Below are 22,125 nucleotides of genomic sequence, written 5' to 3'. Positions count from 1 at the left end.
CCCAGGCGGAGCCGCCGCAGTCCGCCCGGGCGTGCGGCGCCGCTGCCGAGCCGCAGAGCTTCGTCCTGGGCCCGGCGGTGCTGGGCGGCGGCGGCGGGAGCAGGTGTCGGCCGAGGCGGCGCTGAGGGGGGCGGGGGCCGCCCAAGGGCACGGAGCGGGCCGGGGGCGGCAGGGGGGACCTCGGCGGCGGGGCCGGGCATCTGTGGGCGGGAGGCGGCCGGGGCTGTGCTCCTGCAGGCTGGCGTGCCTGCAGGTGTTGGGGTCGTGAACAGCTGGGGTGGGTTTTTTTGCCCCCCCTTTTTTTTTTTTCCTTTTCCCCTCTGCGAATTCCTCTACTTGCGTTAGCGAAATGCGTTTAGCGCTCTTCATAAATGTCCAAAGTTTGAAGGCGTTCCGTGGTTCTGGTTTCCCCGAATTTCCACCTCAGTAGAGGATCAGAAGACCACGTCTTGCATCCCTCTCACCCGGAGTTCTGCCTGCCGGAGGCTTTGTCTTGCCCGAGTGACTTCTGCAGTGCGAGGGGACAGCTGCCGACAGGGGCCTGTGGGCCGGAGGGGCTGCGGGTGGGCAAAGCCCGGCAGATAACCGCCCCTGGAATGGCGCAGGACAAGGCGTGGTGCCGTAACGTCTGGCTGCTCTGTTACCTATCCGTGCTGGGGTGGTGCCCGGCGCCCTTGGCAAAGGGTCGTTCTCTGTATAATTAGCTGTGGAATTGTTTCAAGGGATGGGGGCCAGGCAGTGGGGTGGAATGGTAGTTCTTTCTTTGCGGCAGCTTCTGATCGTTCCGAAGAAAAAGAGAGGTTGGATCACTGAGAAATGAGGGTTACCTCATATGCTTGAAAGTTTGTATGTGCTCCCCTCATTTCCAAGGTGCGTTGTCTTAAAAGATGCCAATGATAACTGCTGTAAATGTTGGCCAAACTGTGCTATTGGGAGATACCTCTGTGGTTGTGTGTGCCTTTTGACCATCAACAGTACTAAGGATCAGATAGACGGTGCGATTTAAGAAGGGGGGTATAAAAACATTATGCCTTGTCCAGTTCCTCCACTTCAGCATCTTTGCCATCCATCCATCTTTGGCAGGCCACTTATCAACTACTGATAGTGTTTCATTCCATTTTCCAAGGGATGACTCTATTCAGCAGGGATAGATCAGATTTTGACTACTTCGCCACAGAGAGGCTTTGAAGGGCTGCTCCCACTTTCTGCACATCTGGATGGTTTTATTTGCTTGGGACTTCACTGAAATGGTTTGCCAACTTGCATCTCTATCCCAAATAGTGGCTGATTGGACTGTAAACTAATGGATTGATATGTCAATGCCCTGGGAATTCCAGAAAAAATAAATGCAAATTTTGCAATATGGATTGTGTCATAGCACATACAAATTCTACAGTTAATCGTGTCTGACCAGAAACCTAATGAAATCCTGTCAAGTGCAGCCATCTTTTGGCATAAGAGCTCTTTAAGCAGGAGTATTGGTACATCTCTACCAGTAGAAGTGAATGCCTTGCTCAGTAGAAAGTGAACTGCTGAAGGAGCTAGGAACCTGGATTACAGGCTTCCCTTTGTCATTGATGGGGTGCATGACCTCCAGCAAGTCAGAGGAGTTTTCTCCACTGTGGAAATTGAGGGAATGGCCTCTTCTTGAAATAGATTGAGATCTGTAAGTTGAAAATTGATATAAATAACAAGAATCATTAAAATGACTGTGTGTCTTGAGATCTATCAACAGACAGCATGTTATAAAGGTGGAGACAGCTATACCCTTGGTTAGGGTGTTCTGGAAGCATGGAAATAGTACAAAAATGATGTATCCCATTTCTTAAGGGTAGCTTGCTGAAGAGGTTTCACATGAGGCTTGTGTAAGGGTAGAACAGGCTGCTAAGCAGAGGATTTGATTTCCTCAGGAAACAAAGCAATATAAATAATATGCTTCTGCCCTTCAGAAAAGCATTTTCCTGCAACTTTGTATGCCTAGGAAGAGTCTTACAGATCCAGTGAAAATCAAATTAACAAAACTAGCAAATAAAAGTGGTAAGCCAAATAAATAGCAAGCAAATAAAAGCAAATAAAGTTGATAAGCCAAACTTGTCTAAAATGTTACATGTTATACATCTATATATCTATATATTTAAGGATAAAACAGTTTGCATTTCATGTCTTTCTGTTGGCTTTGGGGCCCTATCTGCACAAAAACCTACTGGGAAGAGATTCTTGAAGAGTAAATGAATAAATAAATCTCTTACTCTGGCTGAACCAGAAAGTGTACTTTCCATTTTCTTCTTGGTTCAGGAGAATGGAATAATGAATATAGGACACTGTGGGAACCTGCTTGTTCCCACACCTGGTGCTTCTTATGCAGTGGCATTGTGTATCTGTGGAAAACTTGAACAACACCTATTCTAAAAAGCTGTCTAACAAATACTGGTCTGATTTCTCTGTTGTTGTGTGACTCTTGTCCAGTTATAAAACAACATCTGAAAGACATTCTATGATATTAGAAGGAAATGTCAAATCTTATGAGCCAGTTATGTTGGCAAGAAATAAAAAAAGTTTGCAAGGGCATTAGGATAGAGATGGGAAACTGAGTTCCATGGTACCTTACCCAAAGTGTGTACATGTGAAGAGCATAGGCACCTATAAATCTCATTATGGTGTAGTCTGCACTCCTGTATCTGGAAACAGGAAGCTAATCAGCGAAGACAATGTTCTGACCATTGTGCTATGGGATAAATTGAAACTGTGGCAAGGGGAGTGAGATTCCTTACCTGGAGGGAAAGAAAACACTGAATAAATTGTGACAAGTAAGATAATGAGTGAAATGAGAATTTCACTTTTCCCATTCCTTAATCTGAAAGAGTATCTCTTCTGTCTTTGTCTTAGAGGAAGTAGCAGTGCCTCAAATATAATTTATCTCTGCAGTAGGACACCAGGACTCTGACACAGCAGCTAGAGTCAGCAGGATATGCCCTGCAGAGTGCCACCTTGCTCCTGTTTCAGTCAGAATGCTCATCAGCACTGCATTAACAGGCACTTATATTTGACATTGGTTTAATCCATCATGCTTTCCAACAGTATTTCATAGGAAAACATTATTTTCACCTTTTTGCTCATTGTCTCTTATTGCACATCTTACTTTTTTCTATCCCATGGCTAAACAGAAAGGAATAGATGTTCTGTGACACTGAAAGTGACAGTAAGCTTTCTTGATGTTCAGAGGGTTTACTTTTTTTTATGCTCTGCTGTGCAGACTGTCAGGTGATAAGCTGTATTACTCTGTCAGCTGCCACCAGAAAGAAGTTAAGATCAAAATTTTCCTGAGTTTCTGTGGATTTTACAGGCCTCTATACTACTGAACTGTGATGCAATGCTTGCTAACTCTGTCTTGGTTATGTGTACAAAGCTGGAGCTTGTATCCTAGAAGGTACAGTTTCCCACCAGTAGTCAGCAGCTCTTGTATAACATCAAGTTATTGTGCTGGAGAACAAAAACTGCGGTAACTGGGAACGGTATCTCCATGAAAAGTCAACATGCTTCACTTGGAAAGAAATCAGATACTGGATGCACAAACAGTAAAACTTTATACAAGAGAGGACAGGTTTCCAGAAAATGGTGGAAGAACTGTCAGCAAGTACCCCCAAAAAACTGGGGCTGAAATCCTTGTTTCAATTAACTCTTAGAAGTCTGTGGTATTGTTCTTCAACAGCTATGCTTCTGCAGCCAGGAGCGTAAGAGGCCAGAGTAGTGATTCATGGTGACTTTCCATTTCTGTTTGCGGTACCACAATGTAGTATCACACCATCCAGGAGAGGTTGTTCCTTACTAGCTTGTGAAGAATATCTGATCTGTAGTGTTTGGTGTCATCTAGAATGTATAGTCTGAAGGTGACTTCCCAGCACAGCATGGTGCCACTTGCTCTGGGAGCAGACACTGTTTCCTGCTGATATGAAGGCGATTAGCTTACAAAGATTATGTAGATTAAAGAGCAAACTCAAAGGGTCTTTGAGTAGGATCGGGGCTTTGAATTTGTGATTAGGCAGAGGGAGTTGGGGGAGGTTGAGGGGTGAAGGAGGCTCTTGTGACTTGGAGGATGCTCAAGCTATAAGAGCATAGAAACCAGTGTGTCTGAGCTGTTGAGTAATTTAAACATTCAGTAGCCTGTCTCTATATGCAACCAGTGCTGGATAATGCAGAAGATGTAAAGCTAACGTAGTGTAACTGCCTTGCTTGGGCAGTAGAGTAATTTAGCCACTATCCCTTGAACTTTTTTATTAGTTTCACTCATTTGAAGCCTAGGTAGAATGAAGAGTTGCTTACTGAATGTACTTCAGGGATAGATGCCTTATGGAAGGGAAACAGCTTACGTCCCTCTGATTCTGAAGACTTTTTCTCAGTCTTAATCATAGAATCACAGAATAGTTCGGATTGGAAGGGATCTTAATGATCATCTAGTTCCAACACCCCTGCCATTGGTATGGATGTTTGGAAGACCATCACTGGTTCTTATGTGTCTTGTTTAATTTCTGTCTCCTTTTCTGTTTCTGGAGTAAGTGTAACAACAGTTCACTATTCTTTTTCTGTTGGGCAGGAATTCGTTCCTGGAATATTAACCTTCTCTCCTGTGACCTGAATCAGCAACTGCGACTCTTTGTAACCCGGCATCTGGCTCAATTTTCTTCAGAAGTCAAAGGTCAGTTGTTAGTTTATCACCATTAACTTTTACTTTTTTTTTCTTTCTGGATTTGAAAAAAATACAGAATAAAGTTGATTTTGATTTAGAATGTCATATTCATTTATTGAATTGTTTGCTCAGGATTCTGCAGACAAACACTAAAGAAGAAAAACAATCTTAAGGATCTGTTGGATGTAAGGAATTTAATTACTAATGAGAATAGAGTGAATAAAAACATGCTGTGTAAAAGTGCATTAACCTAGTAAGTTAGAATTTGTCTATCTTCTGTACCATATTCAGATGGCACAATGTAGTGTTACTTGAGTTATGTACTATCTACCCCTTCCTTTTGGGTTTTAGAATGTACTCTTGCATGTATAAAATGCGTTGCAAGGGGTGTGTAAGACTAATCAAAAGGCTTTCTGAATCGCTTTTTTTGGAGGCCTGTTTCCTCTTCCTAAGAAGAATAATAAGTAAAAGTATTTTGACAGTGTCATTAACAGTCAAAGCTTGGATTCTAGTTATGCTGTTTAATTTATGTAACGTATGTTAAAGTTGCTGTAATAAGCACTAATGATGCTGTTGCAAAGCCTCTTCTAATAAGACTCTTATAACTCACTGTTCCTTTTACACTCTTGTCAAAGCTTCTTGAATATATTTTCCCATTGGAAAAACTGTTCTCTTAATGGATAGCTGTGAAAGAAGGTACTTAGACTCTTCTCAAATCTGCCACTGACTGAGAGGTCTCTTGACTTACTTGTGACTCTTTTAATACGGGGATAGAAAATCTCCCTCCTTGCAAAGCAGAGTGTATATTGTGCGGTCTCTTCTGTTTGTGTAGTAAAATACTGTTTATTAAACTTAAAAGCCAAGACATGGCAGATTTGTCTGCATTTGAAGCAACTATTACAGGGGTTATGGTACAAATAGACTCAAACAAGGTAACTAAGTATAATGTTTACTGAAGAATTCTTAGCTAAGGGTTGAAATACCTGGATTAATAATAGTAGCGTGTATTCTCTCACCTTAAACGTTTTCTTTCCTCCAGAGCAAGGGGGTGATAAATGCAATGCCAGTCTATAAAGAAGGTTCCAAGAGGGATCTAGGGAACTGCAGGCCTGTCAACCAACTGCTAATTCTATTGGGCAAATCAGTAGAAACTATAATAAATGACAGAATTAGTGTCAATCTGAGAACAGCACCCACTGGTTCTGCAACGGGAAGTCTTGCTTGTAGTTCTTTGAAGGAGCCAGCAGACAAAGATAAGTGACTTTTGTCCACTTGTCAGTGCTTTGGGAATCGAAGTCCATGAAGTCTGTTCAAGGAATCCTAGTAGCCATAAAATAAGGGGCAAGGTTCAGATCTCTTGTCTGGATATTTTCCCCTATAACTGAAAATATTAAGCATATTAAATGCAAGACACTTATCAGTTACCATTATCTCTTCAAAAGTGATATGCCAAACAAATAAGCTGTTTTCTATCAAATTTAATAAACTAATCAAAGGGAACCGGTTCTGCTTCTGCATACTATAAAAGTAACTTCTGGCATGAATTCCTAACCACATTTAATATGAGTGCACTATTGTAGCTGTAATGAGTTGGTTACATTTTAGGCAAGAGATACAGGAAATACCTTTCTTTGGTAAGTTGAAGCAGGGAGAAAGGTGGGTGGTGGCCAAATTCCCTTTTCCTATGAAAAGACAGTGACTTAGAGCTATTGAAGTCTCTCTGTTAGCAGTGGGAAATAGTACTTAAATCTCTTGCCATGTTGCTTTTTTGGTATTATGGTATCACTAAAGATAATGATCATGTTAAACAGCCTGGGGTGAGTCTATTTGTGCAATCTCAGCTCAGCTTGTCTCACTTAACTGAGGAAGTTGAAACTGTCCATAGATAGTTCTTATCCTGAATTGAAGGCTTGCAGTTTAATGTGGTACTAGATATAGTACCACTCTTTCTTAGAGCCCTTCTCCATAAATACACATCTGCAGGATTTCAAATAGAACAGCATGTTTGTTTTGACTCCACACAAAATCTCTTGCTGCAGTACTCCTTTGGGAAGGGAGAAGTACAGCTGGCCTTCAGCTGTTCCTGGTTGTGTGGTGAAGCTGTCAGCAGTATAGACATGAGATATTCTGGCCTGGTTATTGAAGGAATGTATACTGGTCTTTGGAGTCAATTAGTTACCATGGGTGGCTAATCCCGTGGCAGCACTTAAGGCAAGAACAGCCAGGGAGAGACAGTCTTAGGGGTTATGGAAGTTGAGAGAGCAGCTTTGCATCAAACTAGAGAGTTGCATGTTCTTGTTGATCAATTCAGTAAGCACGTTAGTCAAAATGCAGCAAGGTGATTCCTCAGAGGGCTCTCTCCATGGGATCCAGTATCTTGAGGCAAAAAGAGTAAGTGTGAGGATAATAGCCACAACTTAGGTTGTATTAAGCAACTGTCTTGAGCTGCAGACAATGATGACAGTTCACATAGTTCAAGATTATTGCAGGAGAAAATGTAGCTTAAAGGTGAATGCTTTTCAGCTTGAAAACCGTAGAGTTAAGCTATAACACCATCATTTATTTGAAGGTGGTAGATCTTGAGTGTAGACAGATTTCTGGTGATAGCTAGCAAGAAACTATGGTTATGGCATGGTTAGGAGGAGAACATAGGAAAGATTGCAAAAACAGAAATTGCAGGTTACAACTGACATGATAACCTAGAAAAACTTTAAATGTGACCTGGGGACAGTCTTTATACATTCCATATATACCATCAGATCATACCCTCTGGAAGATAATTGCTATCTTAAATGTTTTCAGCTGTGCTGCACTTGTTTGAGCAGTTTTTCTATACTAAGTACTTCCAAGTTTAAGAATCTAACTTATTTTCTAACTTCTGTTTCAGCTTATTTAGAGATGAGGAACAAATGAGTCTAAGATGTGGCTCAAATGAGAGGAGAAAAGCTGAGGACAGAACCAGTAACGGTGAGGCAGTCATAAATGATACCTAATCCACCTTACAGAAGGTGACTGTTTTGGTACACTATCTTGCTGGCTCACTTCTGATTATCACAGAGAACACAACTTTTTTGCTCTTGGGGTAATCGTGCAGCATAGTTTGCAGGGGAGAACTATGGACGGTAGGGACAGCATGAAATGAAATAAGCATCTGATGATGAACTGTCTACAGGGAAAAGGGGTAGTCCTGATTAGCAGCAGAATAATGGAAGAAGGTAGGAAGAATTAAAGAGGATCTTGCATGACAAACTTTCCATGTGTTATGGAGCATCTGGAAGCTAATAAATGTCCTGAAGGAGGGAAAGGGTAATGTGATGATAAAAGTAAGTGTCAAACCAACTCAGGGTGAAATATTGAAGGTTTGTGTGCCCTTATGGTGAGGGTACCCCTATGTGCACTTTTGTACTGCTGTCAGTTGCCATTGGCTGCCATAAGTACTTGATCATGTACCCTGTCTGGATGGTAATAGTTCTTTGCAAAACAGAGAGACTATGCTTTTCCAATAGAAATTGACATGTGGCAATGTAAAATCTCAGAGTAATTACTTCTCAGAACAAGATAAACATACTTTCTGATCCTTGTTTGAGTTTGTTGGGGAAAAAACAGTTACATTCCTGTAGAGAGCAGGAAGAATAATAATAATAATAATAATAAAAAACTTTTCAGAAGAAGTAGCAGCTGCTTTTAGCTAGACTGGTGATTCATGATAGTTGAATAGCTAAATCAGTAATCTTTCCTCTCAGATTATATTCTTGGTAATCTTCAGAAAACTTGTTATAACCAACTAATGACAATTGAAAGTCAAGCTAGGCTTAAATAGTATAATTAATATTTCATAAGGTGATATAATTTCATATTATATCAATATGATGTTTGAGGCTTTTACAAGCTTTTTTTTGGCTTTATTAATAAGTAAGGTCCTGTAATGCCATGCTAGTTGTTATTCATGATATATTCCATGTAAATCCTTACTGCTGATAGGCTGTCCAGTTTTCTAGGACTTAAATGCCAGAGTACTGAATCTCAGGTTGTAAGCTGAGAACTTCTTAGTCAATCTCTTAGTTCTTGTATAGAAGTAATCTGTTTGTACAGACTGATTTATTCTGATTATAAATGATTTATTCCAAATACATAATAAATTTAATGAATATTTCCAGCTTTATTCAACCTGTAGAATGAGAGACATGTAGTACAAATCTTATGAAGTCATAAGACTATTTCAAAAATACTGCTTTTACAATTTTTAACATACTTTCAATACTAAGTGAGCTTCTTTGGAAAATCATTCATCTTCAGGATTGTCCTTGATAATAATATTGGGCTTCATCTTACCTGTTTGAAGCCAGCATAATGAACCTTCTTTGTTAGGCCAGGTTAGGAAGTTATGAGGAATAATTTTTGTTTTACCTTTGCATATTTTAAAATGTTGCTTTTTTCATCAAGTATGCATTATGGTTCTTACTGTGATACTCCAACAGACTGCTTGATGGGAAATAAGAAGCCAGAGCTCCAATAACATATTCCTTCCTATATTTGAGCTAAGCAAAGGTTAAATGAACGTTGGTTTCTTGTTTTCATGCTGTCCTATCCAAATGCTGACTACCAATTGAAAGGGTAAATAGTGCTTCTCTTGCTCCAGAACTCATATAAATGTTTAACCTGCATTTCACAACTGACGCTTCTGTACATATTTATTATACATTTGAAACTACTGAGGATTCAGTAAAATCATATAGGATTCACTCGTGAAGTATTACTATGAAAGAAATGAATTTTCAGAAATGTTCTGATTCTGTTTATCTTCTCTACTGAATAGTAAGGTAAGAACTGAAAATTCTGTTCAGTTTATTAAAAATGAGTAAGGTCAAAGGAAATGCCATACTGAATCAGATCAGTGGTCTATGTAGCCTGATATTCTGTCTCAAGAAGTAACAATAATAGACGTATTTCAGGGAGAGCATATGAGAGTAGCTGCTTTTGATTGTTCTTTTTTCTTCATACTCCCTCACTCTGCATAATGCTTGGATTTGGGATGTTAAAGGGCTTGTCCACAGCAACTCCTTTTAGTTTTTTAAAAAAAAGTTTAATCCTTTCTGAATACAAATACTGTCTGCCTTCACAGCCATGTAACAAGTTACTGAAATTACTGGTTGCTATCAAAAGAAGTTATTTTCTAAGATTTAGTTTCACTGAGTGTTTCCTATTGTCTAGCATTTTAGGATTTGGTGAGCTGACCTATGACTGATTTTTTGGTAAGCCTTTAATGTATTTCATGCTCTTGGCCTTCCTCTCTAAGTTGAAGGATTTGGGACTTCTAAGATTGAGTCAGTTGTTCAAGCCCCGTAATCATTTTGCTTATCTAAGCTGAATTTGAATGGATAAGCACAACACTTCGCATGCTTTTGCAGCTTTTGAAGATAACGCTGTGCCTTCTTAAGTTTTTGTTTACCCTTTTAATAATGAGGGATTCATAAAACTATAGACCTAAAGAATGGGGGGCGGGGGGGAAGGGGGGAACAAGATCTATCAGATAAATTTAGCAAAATACTGGCTTTCCCTATTTGAATGATTCCTTGGTGTTACTGCCTCTCTATAATTGCTGACCCTATTTGTGGTATGGTTCTTACATGACTTCCTGTAGTACTTAAGCATACAGATAAGACTTCCAGTTCTTATCTTCAGCTGCTGTTCATGAGTGACATCACAAAATAAAAACACCTACCTGCACTCCAGACTTCAGCATCTAGAATCTGACTTGTTTCCATAAAATTTGGCTGAGGTCAGTGCACTACTGGCTCAAGTTCTGAGAGCTGGGTGCCTCTTGCTGGAAAGCTGAATTGGCTGTTAGGAGTCAGCATTTGCATACTGAGAGCAGCGTCTTTCATGACCTTGGTGAACGCGCAGTTCTATTGTTCTGACAACCCAGGCATTTCAGGGGTTGCAGGCACGGTTTTTAGCACCTTATGTAAGGCTTTTTTTTTGTTTTGTTTTTAACTCATCAGACAACTGCTATCTCTTAGTGTGTAACCTATTTTAATTCTTTCTATTTTTTGCCTAGAATAGCACTTTTTTTCTTGACTGTCTGGCCTTATTCTCTTATCTCTACTTTTTTTTTGTTGAGCTGTGTTTCTTATTTAAATAAGTGTTTAACAGCTCTGAGTGAGATGGCCAGTTAAGAAGAAAGAAGGGGCATGTGATTGTGCTCACTATCTGTGGAAAAACAGCAATAAAAAATCAACACCGTTTTTTCCACTTCATAAAACGAGCAGCTTTCAATCACTGGATAACTGTTTATGAAGGATCTATATGCTGCAGAACAGTTATGTTAATTATCTGTTCTCAAAGACAGGCTTGATGCTTCTTTAAACAGTACTCTGGTAACTAGTTCATGTTGTCCCTCACAGTGGCTACACACAGTAACTTTGACTTGCATGTTTTTCTTGCAGTGCTGTAGTGATACTTCTTTTACTTGACAAAGGCAGCATTCTCCTGGTGGCTGTGTGCATTGTAAGCACAGCAACTACAGTGACAGTGGCCTCACAAATAAGAGTAGCTCCAACATGCTCTTTTTTTGTCTGCTACCCTTTGGGGAATTTCATGTTTGTTTTAGCAGAAATGGTGGTGCGAGATATAACTATTACAAGTTAATACAAGCTCTGGGTGACTTTGTACAAATGATGCTGGAATCCCAGCCATACTTGGAGATTGGTAACAAAAACTTTGTTAATGTATTGCTAGTGTATTATTAGCTTACTGTGGCTATGTATGTTTCTCCTTTAGTGTCCCTGCCTTCAGTGGCTTAGAGTAGGCTTTTTCAATCCATGTGAACTGGACCTTGCTAAGACATAAAATAGGCAAAAGGGAAGGAGGATTAAGTGTGAAAATAATCCCGATCATGTGACAACAGCTTTGAATAACTTCCTGACAGATTTCTTGGTCTGTTTCACTCTACTGTGCTGTGAATTTCTTCCTTTGCTTTTAAAGAATCCCTAGTATTGGCATGGGCTTGAGGAGGGAGCCTCTGACCAGCAGCTCTCAATTCCTGTTTACCTGGGTAGTGTACTTAAACAGTTGGAGGTAAGTGGCTTAAGATGTTTCAGTGCCTTCCTCCTAAGAATGAGCACCTGGGCTGAGCCATTCGGACTGTTACTCTGCCTGAGATCATGAATACATCTAGAGAAGCTTGTTTTTTCAGAACTTCCCAGGATAGGTTCATACAGTGGAAGGCATTGTTACTTACAGCCAGCACATGTATCCTATCTCACTTCTCCACCGGAGGCATTAACGTGTAAGAGAAATGAGCAATGTCATCATCTTCCCATACTGGTACACGAGGTGCTTGTGTGTTGCTCAGAAATGTTGTCCAACCTTCAGTCTGCAGAGCAGCAGCACTGCTTCTGGCACTCCATTGCATCCAGCTTGGATGAAAGAACTTAGCAGAACTCCTCTGAAGTGATCTTTTCTGGGATTTTAGCTGCTATTTCAAGAAATGTTTTTTCCCCTAGGTGTGGACTCAAAAAGCCAGCATTGAAGGAGCCTGTTAATCCTACTTTGCCATGAGATTAATTGTTGTCATGTGCTATTGTAATTTTAATGCCATAATTCCAACCTCCTTAGAAGACAGATGTCCCTGACTCTGATTTGGCTCTGTTCCAGGATTTTGTCTTGCCCTGTTAACCATGGTGTTGCCAGAGAATGCTTCTTTTCCTCTCTATAAGAATTTAAAATTGCATACTGGAGACACTATTTTCCTTTCCTGAACTGGTATTGCTTCGTACATGGGGAATCTGAGATTACATGCTTTCTATTTGATCCTGAAAAATTATAAAAGACTCTGAGCTAGAAAATAACAAAGTTTAAAATGGACTTAACGGGCATTGGTAAAGACTGTATCTAGAAGCATCTTTTGAAGTAGCACCTTTTATTCTTTGTAATGGAACATCTTGCTACTTGATTTGGAAACTTTGGGAGACTGCAAAAAATAATCAGCTTTTCCTTATTTCTTGATAGAGTAAACATGCTTCTGCGCGGTATCCACACCATACACCTATTCTATCTGATTCCTACATATTGCCTTATCCTGCTAGCCTGTATGAAGCAAAAAAATGAAGCAAACTAGTCAATTTCTGAATTCAGGCTTTAGAATACTAAGAGAACTGCAAGGAAAGGGTGTTTACTACCTGAAGACAATCTCACATTTTTTTATTATAAACAAAACAAATGTTTTAACTATTTTTGTTTGGTAGGTGAGAGTGATTTTTGTATTATGCAGGCAATTGTATTAAGGTGAGGCATTGTGTATTAAAGTGAGGTGCACTATGTACTAAGGTGAGGCATTGCTTTTCATTTGAATGCATCAGGTTACAAGCAGTCTATCATAAACCATTGGTTATTACTTTCAGTTGTTATAATTACCAGTGGTTAAAACTGTTTCTCGCATCTAGGTTGAATTCGTTTACTATGGTTTGCAGTCACTATATTTCATTCTGACTATATCTGCTATTTCTGATTTCTCTTCTGGAACAAATCTTACTACCTGTAGATCATAGAATCGTAGAATATCCTGAGTTGGAAGGGACCCATAAGGATCATCAAGTCCAATTCCTGGCACTGCACAAGTCTACCCAAAATTTTAGATCATGTGACTAAGCGCACAGTCCAATTGCTTAAATTTGGACAGGCTTGGTGCAGTGACTACTTCACTGGGGAGCATGTTCCAGTGCGCACCCACCCTCTCGGTGAAGAACCTCTTCCTGATGTCCAGCCTAAACTTCCCCTGCCTCAGGTTAACACCATTCCCGTGGGTCCTATCACTGGTGATTACGGAGAATAGGTCACCTGCCTCTCCACTCCACTCTCAAGGAAGTTGTAGACCGCGATGCTGCGATGAGGTCCCCCCTCAGCCTCCTCTTCTCCAGGCTGAACAGGCTCCCTGGTGAGCCCTGTTTGTTGTTGTTGTTTCTTTTTTTTAAACGCAAGTATGATTCTTTGACCTTCTTTATCTAAAGTAAATGGAATACTGCAGGCACGCAGGTTCATTGAAAGAAAAAGTTCAGCAAAATTAGATTCCTGTTCTATTTGGGGTGTGTGTGTGTGTAAATGGTAGAGGAAGTGCTATCTGCAATCAGTGCTGTGATGGTCACTTACTCCAGAAAAGCAATAAGAAATCACTCTGATCAGAAATGTGGCCAGTATAGGTAACTATTGTGCTCCATCCCTATCCTTTCCTTAGTTACCGCTTAAGGCTGATACGTATGGGAAGCTTACTAGCAAGAATGTCAGTCAAGTGCTAGTAGGTGAATTCCATATGTAGGCATCGTTATTCCAGAATAAACCTCCATTAATCAGTGTTGATTGAATTATTTAATGAGAAATAGATTCATATGGTTATATTTTGTACTCTTAACTAGTCTTTATACAGAACAGACAAAAATTAACACTTGGTCAGTTTTGTTCTTTCTATTTTCTGCTTTATCTTCATGCATACCTCTAACTTCCAATTTTGCTAGTTTGTTAGATAAAGCTCCCAAAGTCGAAATAACTGAGGTCGTGAATATTCACTGGTAGCTCTTCTGAAGTTAGTACATGCTCTACTAAACTATTATTTTTGCTTCTAAAACTAAATATTGTGGTTTAGTAGTGTTGGCAGTTTGTGAAATTCAAATTCTAGAAGTGTATATGGCATATGTGGAGGTAAAGAGTAAATGGGCGGGTTCTTCATGAAACAGCCTTTTTGAATTCTTCATGGAAAATGAAGGTAGAGCATAGCACTGGATCAGTTCTGTTTTATATTTCATATGTAAATAAAGATTTCGGGTGTCAAGATCTGTTTGAATGGAACTAGGGGGATGAGGGATGATTAACACTTAAATTTGATAGAAAAAGAAAACTAATAATGAAGTTGTTGGGAAAAGGTTGGTTATTTGTTCAGGACACAGACTAAAAGAAGCATATTGTCATTGTTTCATTTTCTTTAGTACTTCTTGTCCTGGTGGATGTAGGTATTGTCCTACTTGATTTATTTTTAAATATGATAATGCCAAGAAATATTAAATGCAGGCCAGTCTGTCCTTGAGGTAGTAGTGTGAATAACTGATTTTTATTTCTCAGTCCTCTTTAAATGTGTTTGGTGGAATGCATTTTAAATACATCTAAAACAGTGTCTTTTTATCCCTACTGGTATAGGTCTCTATCTGTAGAACTTACTGGGGCAGACAAGCTGGATGAGACTAGAATTTTTCATGGTTAAAAATAAAAAATGAAGACAGGAAAAAATCCCAGAACAATAGGACACAGTTATATTTTGCTTTCAAATGACCTCTGTTCAGCAGTTCTACTCATAGTTTATAAAACTGAAGCCTGTTCTGGATTTTGTCTGCTACACTTTGACGCTTGCAATCATGGAAACTGGTTATGGCTGTTCAGTTACTTTACCTTTAGGTAGGTGAATAGTGTGAATTTTACCAAAGCCTACAACTTTGCTTCTGAAACTTTGAGTATTAATGATTGTGCAGGAAAATCTGCAGTAGACAGTTTGACTCCTATAAAGAAAATTCAACTGTTTCAAAGATGAGACTTACTTGCACTTTTACTCATATTTCATGGAGATGAATAATTCACAAGTGGTTATTGATTTTTCCTTCCATTTGTCTTTTTTCGTCTTGGGTTTCATCTGAGCTGCATTTTTGCAAGAAAGCATGTGCTGCAGTGCTCATTCTGCAGGAGAGCATAAAAGCAGGAGGGAACAGTGCCTAAAATGGATGTCCTATTTGATTTCTGCTATCTAAAAAAAATGCTTATTTCACATCTTTTCCTTTCTGGATTAGTAGGCCTTACAAGGAGCAAATAGCTGTTTACCATAATGCCCCCACCATGCTTGCCATCTACTAATGCTAGTTTGGAGGAACTACATTTTTACTCTTCGAATTTCAAATATGCCTCACAGAACAGTTCCTGTTCCATAACCAAAGTATATGGCTATTTCCTGTAGTATCTTTGCATGCAGTAACAACTAGATCCTGTATCTGTTTTTTCTTTTTTTTTTTTGCTTGTCTTAAACTGCGATTCATTGTGACAGAAGCTTCCGTACGATACCACTTAAATCTGAAAACCAGTAAGTCACAGGTCCTGCATTTTTCCAGGCATATAACAGCTGTTTTGTTTCTTAAAGAAAATGCCTACATTACAACATGTCAATGTTTTCCAACTCTAAATATCACACTGAGGAGAAAGGTAAAGGAAGACAGGTATGGGTTAACAAAAACTGCCTTTTTGAGTCTTTTACACTGAGTTGCATAACAGAAATGACAGGCTATTGCAAACTTTCCCATGTATATCTTGTTTTGGAAATCTTACCTGCGCCATTGTCAATTCTAAAACTTGTTCTACCTTCTCCGCAGCCTTTCTTTTGTATTGTCTACCAGGTTGAGCTTCCCATCTTCTGTTTGCATAATCTTCTGTCGCCACTGCTTGTTGCCTGTTTACCTCTAAGGATCCTGCTGTGAATTTCAGAACTGTCCTACAGGTGTCCTCTATGACGTCTGTTATCTGGGTAACTAACAGTATCTGGTAAATCAGTGCCTCTGGTCTAATAGATACTCTCCTTAAAGATGTCAGCAGCCTTTTTGTTTCTGTTCAAGTCTTGGAGGCAGAGTTGAAAAAGCAGCAAGTCCCCAGGGCAGCTATTGCCTATTACAAGAGATAAGTGTCTCTTTCAGGGAAAGAATGAGATAAACTATTAAACATATCTGGAAGAAAAAGATGCTCTCTACAGTAGGAAGGATCTTGCACCATATTTTGGCTCTTGCAGCTTCTCTCACACTGCCTTAGGTATTTCTTGTTACTTTTCAGTGCTAGACCTGGCTTACACCTTCTGTTGTTCTCAGCATATGCTGAGACACGTGAAAAGACATGCTGTGCCTGTGGCTGGAGAAGTCTGGTGGGTGCTAATTGGGTCCTAATGCTGATGAAGGCTGCTGAGGATGCACAGACAGCATGGACACTGTGTGGAAGACACAAGTTTTTCTTCAAGTAGACGTATGCTACTTATTGACAACATTTGGAGCAGGCTTTCCTTGAACTTCTTGTTATGAAATCACTAGGATTATATCCCAGTTCCTCCTTCCTCTCTACTGCATTAGGCCACCCTCTTAGAATGGCTGAGGTTGGAAGGTACCTCTGAAGATCATGTAGTCCAACCACCCTGCCAAGAAGGATCCCCTTTTGGGTGCTATGAAGTCATCCTTTGCTCATGCAGGCTACACACTGGTTCCTACTGTGCCCCAGTATTTGCTTCAATCCCTCTTCTGGTGTTTTAGTACTGCTCATGTTTGCTCCAGTTTTGCAGCCTTGATTTTTATAAGTCTCTTTATCTTTTCCATTGAGAGTTCTAGACAGGTCATCTTCTGTTATTTTCCCTAAAGCTTTTGAGTTGCTGAGTTAAATTAGGATCACCATTTTTAAAACCTCATTTTCTGGGACAAGAGAGACCAGAGTGTTGCCAAAGAACTTTCAGGTTTCACAAATTTTTTTAAAGTAGGAATTGGAAAAGAGGTTGATAACAGGTGCTGACAGTCTCTCTGGACCTACATTAAGGATGCTATTTGGTGAAGAAAATGATAAACAGACAAATGTAACAGATGATTTGGCCTATTCACCTGTAAACTTGTTAAAAACCACAGCAAGTCAAAGTCTAAAGAAACTATTTCTCAATAGCTCAGGTAATCACTATTAGGCCCTGAGGTATCAGAAAGATGAAAAGATTACTCTCTAATTAAGAAGTGAGCATAAATGCTTAACAATATTGGACCTGCAAAGCAGTTGAAAGAATAAAATGCTTAAGGGATCAAATGTTCCTTGACAACTAACCGGGTGTGACTGCTTTTCAGATATAGATACTTTAAAAATATAGGCACTTGACAAGAGCACGAAATAAATACTTGGTCAGAATTTAAGCAGTCATACAGAATGGAAGGGAACTCCTATTTGTAAGTAAGAAAGAAAGCTGGAAAGACACACAAAATAGTTAAACAGAAAAATTCAGGTGTATTTAGCTAAAACAAGTATTTTTAAAAATCCTGCTAAAACCCATAAACAAGAGTAAAAATCATTGTACCTGGAGAGAAAAGAGGATAGCCAAGAGGGTTGTAGAAATGATTTTCCAAAAGCTTGAAACAAGTAGTCAGTTTTTCTCTTTTCTTTTTTTTTTTTTTTTTTTTTGAAAGCAGGGAGCCTGTGGAAACATCAGTAATTGGGTAGTCAAAAAATAATCTTCCAACAGGATGGATGCAAACACATCCTTGCACAATTGCAGTCTCCTTTGTATAGTATGCTGTGGAGGTATCCTGCTACTTCTCTAGTAATTACTTTGCCAGGCCAGTCTTCTGTAATGAGATATCAGAAGTTGGAATGTGGACTAACAGTAGTCAGCATTCTTTGTATTGTAAACTGTGTGCTTTTCATTTAGAGGTGCTAAGAAATACCTGACCTTACTAATAAAAACAGAACTCAAATTAAAAGCATGGCTAGGGCTTGGTGTGTATCCATGGTAATCCTTTGTTCCACCAGTTCAGATGCTTGTATGCTGTTTATTAGAATCTCTAATCTCACAGAAGACTTGGTATATAGTTATGAAGGAAAATCAGGTGCATTTGAGCCAAAGAAGCCTATGGAAGATAGCAGATATTTCTGAGCCACTATCAGAATAGTTAGTGTAAACTCTATTCAGTATTATGCTTTAGCTTCAGTTCTTGGAGTTCTAATATTTCATCAAGAAACTCAGCCTTCACTTTATATAAACTTTTCTACATCATAGTAGAGAAAAGCATGGAAGTGTGATCCTGGCTGTACCCTAAAACTTGAAAATAACAAGAAAAAAACATCTTAATAAGTCATTTTTGTTATTTGTGCAGGCCTGGAGAAGTAGCCACTTTGTGGCTTCTAAGTATTTATGATCAAGAACAATCCTATTAGTGTGATACAGACTGAGGTACACAGTGATGAAATAAATGTTCATGTCAGTAACAGTTTAATTCCTTATGTAATTCCATGCTCTAGTCAGTGGGAAACTACACCTTATCCCAGAAAGTTTCTAGGCCCTTTCCAAGCCCAGCAGACAGGGACTACAGTTTCCCAGCATAAAGAGTGGATCTTTGTTTCAAACCCTGGTGACTTGGTGGCTGTCATTATTTGACTCATTGAAGGAGAGTTTTTGTTAGTGTAAGTGGTAGAAACTCCATCCCTTCTCTAATTCTGCTAAAATAAATCTGTCCTTGCATCATAGAATAGTGTCCCTAAATATCAGTGTTCAAGTGATTCTTGGAATGGAACATCAGTAAGCTTTACTTAATACCAAGAGCACTAGTTTTATTTTTTCACCTCAATGTTTTGTGGTCCTGATGTCTGTGATGTCTTATAAGTGACAAGTGAAATGTCCTTTTATCCTGAAAGAATGAGGAAACCATGATGATGTTGATCATAGCTCTGTAGGTCTTTCTGGCTTTAGGAAGTAGGAACTGGAAGCTAGAAAATTGCCTTTCCTTTAGGAACTGGAAGAGACTTGAAGTTCAGTAAGTGCTCTCTTTCTTAGTGCATCTTTTCTTCTGTCTTTGACAGCTATTCTTAGGGGTTTGGCTTTTATTTTTTCTAAATGATAATTTGTTGATCTCTTTAGAAGCTAAAAAGAAGAGGCTATCTGCAATTGTCATCTGATCACATAAAGGTAGGAGAGCTGCCTCAAAGAACTGTGCAGAAGGCTTTTTAGGTCAGTTAAATGACTGGTTTGTGGTAAAGGCAGCAGCTGTTTTAAGAATCCCTTCAGCTTTGAACAAATGTTCTGCTAGTCAAGCAGCACGTATATGAGCTGATTGTACACCATGGATTTGTACTTTGTGAAAACTGCCTTAACTCATAAGTAATTCTTTGTAAAAACACTTGTGATAGACAAAAAGACATCCTTGCCTGCCAGGGCATAATCATGTAACAAACTGGAAAGTGAGAGGGTAAATTAGAGGTAAGAGATGCATCTGTCTCCTGTTCATTCATTTAACAGAGAAAAACATTTCTGATATAAACTCTCAGTTAGCAATTGGAAGAGTCCAATTTTTGTGATTTATATGGAGGCAAATACATTGAGGCAAAAGAGAGAAGATCATGTTAGCACTTCTGACTTCATAGACTTCTCACTTTATAGAAAAGGCAGAGGAAAAGCACCGTTAAAGACATGAGAGTATGGATGCACTAGTGAAAGTTAATGGGAAATAATTCTTTCTATTTTCCTCTCCTGAATTAGGGAGTATGACACAAAATCACTGTCCAGAAGTTACAAATCAAATACGCAGGAGGAAGTACCTTTTGCACATGATGCATTGCTGAACAGTTGCCACAGAGTTGAAAAGTATACATAGATTCAGAGCGCAATGGAGAAATTTCTAAATGAAGATGGAAACAGCCTTTGTTGGAGAGCAAGGGCTCCTAAGCTGGTGTCTTCTAGAAACGAAGATGTATACTTGCAGATATACCAATCTGTCTTGTATCTTATGCTCTTGCACAAACCGGTTGAGTTTGGAAGGGACCTTTGAAAGTCATCTGGTCCAGCCCCCATGCTTAAGCAGGGTCACCCAGAGTAGGTTGCCCAGGACTCTGTCCAGCTGGCTTCTGAAGATCTGCAAGGAAGGAGACTCCACAACCTCTCTAGGTAGCCTGTACCACTACTCAGTCACCTGCACAGTAAGGAAGTGCTTCCTGACGTTTAGATGGAACCTCTTATGCTCCAGTTTGTGCCTATTGCTTCTTGTCCTGGCACTGAGAGGAGCTGGGCTCTGTCCTCTCTGCACCCTCCCTTCAGATGCTGATGAGATCCTGAGCTTTCTCATCTCTCGGCTGAACAGTCCCAGCTCTTTCAGCCTTTCCTCGTGACACATGCTCCACTCCCTTAATCATCTCAGTGATGCTTTGCTGAACTCCTTCCAGGAGCTCTATGTTTATATTGTTCTGGGAAGCCCAGAAATGGACACAGCTCCAGGTGTGGGCTCACCAGTGCTGAGTAGAGGGGAAGGATTGCCTCACTTGACCTGCCGCCACTACTTTGCAGTACGTTAGCTTTCTTTGTGGTAAGAGCATTGCTGGATTGTGTTCAGCTGGGTGTCCACCAGTACTGCCATGTGCTTTCCTGCAAAGCTGCTTTCCACTTTCCATCTGGGTGGTTCCCAGCATGTAGTGGTGCATGGGGTTGCTCTTCTCCAGATGCAGAATGATGCACTTCTTGTTGAACTTCATGAGGGTCCTGTCAGCCTCTTCTCCAGCCTGTCCAGTTCCCTCTGGAAAGCAGCATGACCCCCTAGAGTATCAGCTGCTCCTCCCAGTTTTGTGTCACCTGCAAACTTCTTCAATCACTTAATTGCAGTTGTTGCTATTTCTTTGTGGCTGGGAAGTTATGCTGTACTGGTGATTCTGGTGACTGGAAAATAATTGTGCCCACCACCATTAGTTGCCTGATTTGACTGTCAAGTGCATAGTTGGGCACAGAGCTCCAGATCAGAACTGCTCCTTGTGGTGACTTTTACTTTGGAGGTGAAAGCAAAACTTAGAAGTCTCCTAGTGGTTGCCACAGACATTCCTAGCCACCATAGTAGGCTTACTGACATGTGCAAGTAGCTGGTGTCACTGCCTCTGTGTTGGAACTGTCAAGCAGCAGACTGGGCTGTGGCAGGTGTAACAGAGCAATTCAGCAGCTCCCATTGCGTGAAACTATATATATAGAGAGAGAAAATTGAATATACAGCTGAAGTTTGTCCCTTTGAGTTCCTGTTTAAAACATTTAATTTTTTTTTTAAAGGCTCAGATGTTAGATTCCACTGTGTTTATGTTTCCTGAGCTTCACAGATATTAGCATCATCTGAAAGCTAGGGAAAGTAAGGTTGTAATTTATTGTTAAAATGCATCAAAATTTGGTGATACTTTTATTCCTGAGCATTCCATTGTCTCTGACAGCCCTCAGAAGGTCACTGAGATGGACACTTGCTGTAAGGCAGGCAGGACATCTTCGGCTTTCCTAGTTAACTCTGTAAGCTGGGACTTTGTGTAAGGCAAGCAGGACTGTGGTAGTGTTTTTCAGTGCTTGCAATGGAGAAAAGGTTACTATCGGCAATTAACATATTATGGAGTAATTACATAGCCCCCCTCAGATGAAGGGGGGAGTGCCGCTACTCAGGGGCACTGCTCCGAGGAGTAGCCTGACCGGAGGCTGCGGGGGAAAAAGTGTTCTGGTAACGGGGGAACCCCGTGGTTTGCGGGGGCTTGTCCCCTGTCACGTATCGGGACTACCCGTGCCCACGAGCGCCCGGCCCACGCCGCGGTCGGCCCCGATGGCGGCGCGGCGCTGCAGCGGCGGGCAGCGCGCAGGGGGTTAAGGCAGCCCCGCGCGGGTCCGCGGGCGCGGCGGG

At 40.3% G+C, this 22,125-nt stretch overlaps 1 protein-coding gene and 1 long non-coding RNA gene across 2 annotated transcripts in view; both read left to right on the top strand.

Annotated features, from left to right (window-relative positions):
* MAP1A (microtubule associated protein 1A) overlaps positions 1-22,125 on the top strand; it is a 59,069-nt gene that overhangs the window by 675 nt on the left and 36,269 nt on the right. The window contains exon 2 of the mRNA XM_035335796.1: positions 4,592-4,693. Within this exon, the coding sequence (XP_035191687.1) occupies positions 4,592-4,693 (102 nt within the window). The remainder of the gene's footprint in view (positions 1-4,591; positions 4,694-22,125) is intronic.
* On the top strand, positions 10,524-13,476 carry LOC118172114. The gene is made up of 3 exons (XR_004753561.1): positions 10,524-10,534; positions 11,895-11,903; positions 13,227-13,476. It is a non-coding gene; the product is annotated as an uncharacterized LOC118172114 (long non-coding RNA).

This window comes from Oxyura jamaicensis, chromosome 10 (genome assembly GCF_011077185.1).
Source record: "Oxyura jamaicensis isolate SHBP4307 breed ruddy duck chromosome 10, BPBGC_Ojam_1.0, whole genome shotgun sequence".
NCBI classification, from domain to species: domain Eukaryota; kingdom Metazoa; phylum Chordata; class Aves; order Anseriformes; family Anatidae; genus Oxyura; species Oxyura jamaicensis.
This window is presented reverse-complemented; position numbering and strand designations above follow the sequence as displayed.